The sequence below is a fragment of the Echinops telfairi genome, unplaced genomic scaffold (genome assembly GCF_000313985.2).
Source record: "Echinops telfairi isolate 266 unplaced genomic scaffold, ASM31398v2 ScPeMD7_2291;HRSCAF=2852, whole genome shotgun sequence".
Taxonomy (NCBI): Eukaryota; Metazoa; Chordata; class Mammalia; order Afrosoricida; family Tenrecidae; genus Echinops; species Echinops telfairi.
Genome location: NW_022106189.1, coordinates 18947123 through 18955077, shown reverse-complemented (window position 1 = coordinate 18955077; position 7955 = coordinate 18947123). Strand labels below are relative to the sequence as shown.

Genomic DNA, 7955 nt, shown 5'->3' with positions numbered 1-7955 from the left:
TATGGTAGGACCACTGAATCCATAGCTCACTGATTCATTCTTCATATAAGATAAAATGGGTCCCCTTTTTATGAGGTGATATCCCATGTAAGCCTATGTTAGCAAGTTAACCATGCGGAAGTCCTCAGAGAATAATGCTGGCAGAGAGAGACACAGTGGGGAGAGAAGGCTAACCCATATCCAGGGTAGGTGTCAATTCTGGTAAAGATGAGTAACTTTCCTTCTAGAACAGAAGGGGTCCTACATCATCAATTTGTTACCAAATAGCTTTTGTTATAATACTTTGTACTATAAAACCATACTGATAGCTCATATTGGTCTCTGATCCTGATGCTTGGATGGTCAACAGCAGTATTACTTAGATTACACTTGGTCAACAGAAGCCAATGCAAAGCTTCCATCTCTGCTACCACACCTATTCTGCTAAGCATGCATGAAGAGAGAGGCTGATTGACATTTATTACCTGAGTTATCTCTCCAATTTGCCTACTTTGCTGGAAGGAGAAATGGCCAGATGTGTGATTGCATATTCATTCTGCTGAGGTCATCCTTTCTTGAGCATTCACACAAGACACAGTAAGGCTCACTTTTTTATCCATTCACTGAAGTCTATCCACAGATTTCTCGCCACTAGATTTCTTTGTCACCAATTTTCCAGTCATGATATCTTGGGGTCTTGAATGACCAGTAGGATTTGCTGTATTAAGGAAGAGGTGGTAGCGATTCAGTGATGGAAATACAGCTATGGGAATCCAGTGGTTGGATGTAATGATGGAAAGTCGTAAGGGGAATGCAGCAGCAGGCACGCAGGGATGGGCTACAGCAAGACATTAGCCCTAATGGTAGAATGAGAGGAGAAAAAGCCGTAAGCATGATGCCAAGGAATTTGGGTTTAGCATGAGTGTAAAGTGAGTTTGAAGAAACAGAGAATATGAAGGAATCTCTGCAGTGTTTTCCAAAGTGGGTGATACTCTCCCTTGGATAACACTGAAAAGAACCAGGGGTGGGGGTGAAGGGCTGCAAAAGCAGATACCTCCACTTTATTCTGGAATATGGGATATAGCACAAAAGATTTTAATCACCAGGCTGGTGCTGAATGATTTTTTTTTAATGAAATGGTGTTGGTAGGCCAAATAAGTTTGGGAATCTTTCCACTCAGGCCATTATGTAGGGCGAGAAAGGCATTGTTCATTGTTCAGTGTCCTGGAGCCATCCCTGGGGCATTCTTCCTTGTTTTATGCATCTTCAGGCTCTATCACCATCAGGAGGCAACTGCCACTGCCCGGATGCTTTCAAGCTTTCCCTGCATAAGAAGCTGGGCATAAGTCTTGATCTCGCTTGCTGGCAGGCATGGGATTTAAGCCATTCCCAGAGTGAGGTCACCACTCGCACCCTGGTTTCTCCCTCAGGGTCTCAGTAGAGTGATTTAGGAGAACAAGAAGAACCCATCAAAAGTCAGAGCCTCTCAGGGGTCAACTAGGCCACTGGTCTGTGGTACTGATAGGGACATCATGGCCCAAAGAAGTGGTGCCAAGTGGCTAATAAGCTTCTTAGAAGATTAAATGATATGTTATAGCCCAAGAACTGCAAAAACCAGCTTATCCTCTTCCATCTGCTGATTGCTTCTCATTTTCTGCTCCCTCTTCCCCAAACAGCACAACATCCAGTGTGGTGGCAGGAAACCTGGGCTCAACTTCTAGCTGTGCCACATCTCAGCCTCATGACATTGGATATGCCATCCTACCTTGAAGTCTTAGTGTTCTCATCTACAAAATTGGGATGGTTACAATTAAGGCGGTCCAATTAAGAACTGATGGAAAGCATTTGACTTAGTGTCTGTACCTACAAGGTACCTAGCATGAATGACAACTAGTATCATTGATATCTGACTTATCGGTCTTTCTCACTGTGAGTCCTAGACACCAGGGGGGGCATGGGATAATTAGAGATGGGACCTTAAAAAAACACCATGTAGATAGAGAATGAGGAAGTTTCTCTAGCAAACTGATATTATAGAAGATGCATTTTGGCGGTCTTACGCCTTTATACACATCTAACACTGCCCTTGTGCGTTTCCAGGGCTTGTAACTCTGTACGGGGTAGTAAGCTTCCCTTCTCCAGAGAAGAGGCTGGTGGTTTCTAAGGGCTAACCTTGAAGTAACCTGAAAGTTACGTGACCGCTATGCAACCAGGGCTCCTCATTGGTTACGTACTGCCATCTAGTCCATGCTAACTCTTAGCAAGCCACCATGGGCTTCCAGTACTGTAATTGTTCATGGGAGTTGAAATCCCAGTCTTTCTCTCACAGAGATACTGGTGGTTTTGAACTGCCAACTATGCAAATCACAGCCCAACGTGCAACCACTACACCATCAGGGCTCCTACCCCTCCTGGGTTAGTGGTAGGTCTGTCCAGTAAACTCAGATTCAGCAATTCAATATTATATTATTGTAAACTGTTAATGTATTCAATAAGTTAAAGTCTTCTTAAGTAATCCAGTAGTTTTCAAATAAATATTTTGTTTCTCAGATTTTATCCCCATCCCACCCAGCCTCCTATCAAGATGGCACCTAGCGGCAGGAGTTGGAGAACCTGCACAGGGCTGTGTATGCAAAGGTGTGAGGGAGCAGGATCACCTTACAAAGGGTCTAGCGTTATCATGACCTCCACAACAGTATCCCTCTGCCCTGGGGTCCTGGGAAAATGCTGCATTCCAGACGGTGACCTTGCAGGGTCTGTTCTCTCACCTTCATCAAAGTCCATCGGTCCTCCCCTTCTGACTCAGTCCCCAGCCTTAGCCTGGACAGGCATTGGGCTCCAGATGTGGCTACGTTTCCACTTTGTTCTCAATCCCAGGAAGCATGTCTGAACCACGTAGCCCCCTTGTTGCCCACTGACCTCCGCATTTAGCTCCCTGCCCAGACTCAGTCCTCTCTGAGTTCCCTGGAAGGTTACAGAGTGATATTTGGGTCCCTCCAGGCAGATTTTTTTTTTTGTCCAACCATTTCCACTCTGCTGTTACTGCCTCCACGTTGGGTCAGAGATGAGGCCTCTGATGGCAGCCTCCCTCTTGAAAACCACAGCTGCTTTCAGCCTCCTGTGTCTAGCACATCTCTCCATGTTGGGACTTGGGTCAAGATGGGGGTTATGTTTTAGTTTCCTATATCATGTTTTGTTTTCCTCGTCCACCCAAAGTCCACTGTGCAGGAGGGATAGGTTTCGTGTCTTTGTCCTCTTCACATCTCCTTCTGCTTCTCAAGGTATTGTTCACTCTAATGCATTTCATAGAGAGATACAGGGTGTGATAGATAGGTTTATTGTGCCAACCTGGCCAGTAGGAATATGTGGGATTAATCAGGTAGTAGTTTGATTGGAGGGCAAAGAGACAAATGGCTCGACAAGGCCTGCCCCCTTGCTCTCTTGCTCTCTGTGACTGGGCCATGCTTTAGCTAGTTCTCTGCCCTAACTTGTGAGCTACACTACCTGTGGGACAGCCAACCTGTGGATCATCTCACTAGAGCTTGAGGTTCATTCGAGACCTGCTTCGCCACGCTGCTGGTGTATACATCACTCGAGCTTGGGGTTGTCGAATCCTGTTGTTTTGCTGACTGTTGGTGACCTCCCCTGCTGCTTGCTGACTGCGGCCAGACTGCCTGCATTGCTCTAAGAAAGACTCAGCTGTCTGCTTCCTTGACCTTGGACTCAGTGGCCCTCGTGAGTTGAAGGGCATCCAGTATATTAACTGTTCCATGAAAGTGAGTTGAACTGAGCCCTCTGTGCTGCTGTATAGACTAATTAGCTGTTAGTTTACTTCATGGTATATAAATCTATCCATATATAAAATCTTAAATGCCCTGGTTTTGTTTCTCTAGAGAACTCTGTCTAACACACAGAGCAAGGGGAGCATGATTTTATGAGTATATAAATGCAAAAAATGCTGGTATACCTTTTTCAGAATGATATCCCCATTGTATCAAGTATATGCTTTGACAATGGGTTAAAGGATTTTTGTTTTGTTTTCATATCTATTTAGTAAAGATAGCAAGTAAATGATATTTTCACTTGCTATTTCTGAGAGTCAAGTAGTGACAGTCAACTTGTTAGTGGGGATGCTGTGCATTGTGAAGATGACAGCTCAGTGGCTGAGCTTTGGGAACACCATGTCCATGGAAGAAGCTCTGATGACTACATGCATGAAAAAGACACCAATGTATTCTCCAGGAGTAAAACAGTTACACACACGGCTAACTAGAGATCAAGAAAGATTGGGAAAAGTGCATACATTTGAGAGAATTTAGGAAGGTGTAAAGTGTTGGACTGCTAACTGCCAGGTTCAAACCCACCCGTCTCTCTGCAGGAGTAAGATGAGGCTCTCCGCTTCTATAAAGATCTGCAGCCTTGAAAACGCTGCGGACTCAGAGCCGACTTGGTGGCAGTGGGTTTAGTGTTTCTGCTTGGTTGGTTGCAAGGTTGGACTGGGCTTTATAGGGTAAGACTGGAGAAGAAAGTCATCAACAATTGGGCAGAGGGGTCAAGAAGATAATACTTTGGAATGTGTTGAATGAGTGACAGTGTAGAAAGTTAATATTATTTCAGATCAGAGGGCCAGACAGTGTTCTAGGGCAGAGACACTCTTTCTAGTGGCTTCTAGGGGAGGCCAGATGGGGAAGATAGCCCAAAGAGACTGGAGGTTGCTAAAACAACTGTAGCCAAAAGAGCCTTGCTGAAAGGGCCAGTTAGAGACACTAGTTTGGGCTGACAAAACTCGAGAACCCAGAGCCTCTCACTTGTCCTGCCAACACCTTTGTACTCTTCTAGAAATGTTCTCTGCTCCATTCACCCTGCTCTGGGCCCTCCTGGTATCACACGTGTGATCTCTGAAACCTGTAATTCTAAAGTGGCTGCACAAGATGGGAAGCCTGGGGCCCAGTGGAGAGTACAAGTTTGTTCAATGACATACAGCAGATCTGATGGAGCATCAAGATAGGACCTGAACTCCAAGGTCTCTTGAATCAGGTACATTAAAGCCATGCTTCACAACCTACTAACCCTGTGATTAACTCCCAGGGCATATCCAAATCTCCAGAGTGTGGGAATGAAAGTTCCATGGTTAACAAATGTCCTAATAAGTCTTACTCTGCCAGTCCAGACTTAAGAAATTTTGGGAGATCCCACTCTGGACCCTTTACCTTAAGTGAGTCATGGGACCTTCTGGGCTAGGGGTGATGGGTGTGATGTTCCTGAGTTGGGATCTGAATTTCCTATTATCCACCAGGCATGTCTCAGAGCATGGCCTTATAATAGAAAGAGCTCTGTAATTAGAGCTCAGAGAGTGGTGTACTGGTCCCAGCAGAACCACTTATAGTAGTAACTTCACATCCTTCAGCCGATTGCTTCATTTTCCCCCTGGAGATCCTGGACCTGGATCACAATAGCAGAGAATTGGGCCATGGTATAATTCAATCTGTAAAGATGCTGTGTTGGACATACATGGTGATTTTTACAAGGCATGAGAACCACTTCTGGCTTGGTCTACCAACATTGCCACAAGGCAAAAGTGGACTAGAGTTGAGAAGTCACTACTACCTTTATTTAGAGTGCATGCTGTTTAGTGTGCCACAGTCCCCACCACTCCTTTTGCATTTCTCTTGGACAATTTCACTGCTAGTTAGCTACCTTCCTGGTCCCTGTAGGTATGTGAGTTTGATATTCCTGGATGAACGTCCCTCCTACTTCTGCCATCCTATGAGTACAAAGCCAACAAAGTGTCTTTCACCAGTGCAAGAGTTAATCATCAGCTTCTTCTCATGTACATGAGAACAAGAAAGTCCTGCTTGACCAATTCCTTCTGAATTATTGGCCAACGGATAATCTTCATTGGCTTTGTCCCCTGTACCTGCCTACTCAATAGCTACTCAATAGGAGCTCTTTCTTGCTCCTGAGTGGGACTCTCAGAAGCTGGCAGTAGTTGTGGATGTCCAGGATGCCCAAGCAGCCAAGTGGGAAGTGGGTGCACCCCGGCCAGGACTTGATCTGGGTGGTTTGGATCCTTGCAGCTGCTGCCAAAGGTGAGAGGCCTGGTAGAAGAGGGAGTTTCTTAGAAAAGGAAGGGGAGGGGGCGGAGGGGCCTCTTAGAAGATTTTCCACTGACTACTTATTGAACCAGGATCCTAAGGCTGGAGTGCTTACACATTGGACTGTTAACCCAGAGGCCAGGAGTTCAAAACCATCAGCCACCCCATGGCAGAAAGATGAGGCTTTCTACTCCCATAAGGAGTGACAGTCTCAGGAATTGCCACGGGGCAGTTCTACTCTCTCCTCTAGGGTCACTGTGAGTTGGCATGGACTCAAAGGCAAGGGGGTAGGCTTTTGTTTGTGTTAAATACTTGCTGACAGTGGCTGTAACCACAGGCTTCAACATAACAGCAATTGTGAGGATGGTGTGGGAACGGCAGCATCTCATCCTGGGGTACATAGGGTCACTGTGAGTCAGAATCAACTTGAAGATGCCAAATGGCAACTGACACACTCATTGTGGAAATGAACTTACTTCTCAGAAGTCTCTGGGGGCCCCTGGCCGATGTCGTGATGTGTTGCTGAGAGTCTCAGGGCCCCCAGGCTCCGTCTGTGGCGAGTAGAGATTGGGAGGCTCTGGCCCTGCCTTTGGGCTGCTTGCATCCTACAAAGGGCTCTCAGAACCCTCCGTCTTGGCACTGGAGGGGGGGTGATGCGGGGCTTGCATCGCTGTGGTTTTGGCTGCAGACAAGACTTTCATCATTGAAACGATATTTGGACAAGGAAGGCTAGAATCCCCATGTCCTGCCAATTCAATAGCTGGGCAATTTCCTTCTCAAGGTTATCCTGACATACGGAAACTGTGACGCATGGCCAAATTTAGCCTCCCACAGGGCTGTCTCATCTGCGTACCCCTGGAGATGGATACGATGATTTCGGGTGGCACCTGGTTGAGAATTTTTAATGTTCATCCATGTGTATGTCTCTAATTAATGCCCATGCATTTTTTTATGGCATCCCTGGGTGGTACCGAGGGTTAAGCACTGGTCTGCTAGCTGAAAAGCTCAAGGCTTGAGCCCACCCAGAGGCACCTCAGAGGACAGGCCTGGTGATCTGCGTTCGAATGACCACAGCCCCCAGAGCCCTAGGGAGGAGCTCAACTTGACATGCATGAGTTGCAATGGACTTGACACCCTCAGACAACAACAGATTGAGTGTGTGTATTGATTTTAAGGTCTACTTAAAACCATCTACCTCACTCATGAAAACCACAGGGTCAGAGACATTATTGCTTAGGATGCCTCTAGGTAATGGTCTGAAAGGAGTTTTAAAAAAATGAATGTTAAAAAAACAATTCAGAGTCAGTGACCATATAGCTGAAACTCGTTTTTGCCAATAGTTGCTCTGGTGGGTGTGAAGCTCATGGGAGGTGGGAAATTGTCTGGAATTATAGGGTCTCCAGAGCCATGCCCCTATCGCCCTGGGTTCCTGGGTTCACTGGGAGAACCTTTGTGTCAAGCTCTTGGGGAAAAGGAAGCAGGTACTGACTGATGGAAGCGACTTCTAATGTGGGTTCACTAAACGTATATTCACATACTTCCTACTGCACAGTCGTGGTGAAGAAAGAGCACCCCACACTGGGACGACACCCCTGCCTCTCCCTAGCTAGTTCCTGATTCTCCCCATGCCTTCCTTTAGGGCTTGCTGCTGATGCGCCAACCAGGAACACCAGGCTCAGCGGGGTCCGAGGAAAGCAAGTCTCTGTGCTGGGAAGCCTCACACCTGTGGACGTGTTCCTTGGGATCCCCTTTGCTGCACCGCCTCTAGGATCCCTGAGGTTTGCGGCTCCACAGCCAGCACTTCCCTGGAGAGGTTTCCGAGAGGCCACCTCCTACCCTAACTTGTAAGACCAAGGCTTGATCCCATGGGTGGCCTGGGGA

The 7955-nt window shown here is 46.7% G+C and overlaps 1 protein-coding gene across 1 annotated transcript in view; it reads left to right on the top strand.

Annotated features, from left to right (window-relative positions):
- The first annotated feature begins 5983 nt into the window (after positions 1 to 5983).
- Positions 5984 to 7955, top strand: part of CES5A (carboxylesterase 5A) — a 25820-nt gene continuing 23848 nt past the window's right edge. Inside the window, exons 1-2 of the mRNA XM_004704886.1 lie at positions 5984 to 6068; positions 7714 to 7918. Of these exons, the coding sequence (XP_004704943.1) occupies positions 5984 to 6068; positions 7714 to 7918 (290 nt within the window). The remainder of the gene's footprint in view (positions 6069 to 7713; positions 7919 to 7955) is intronic.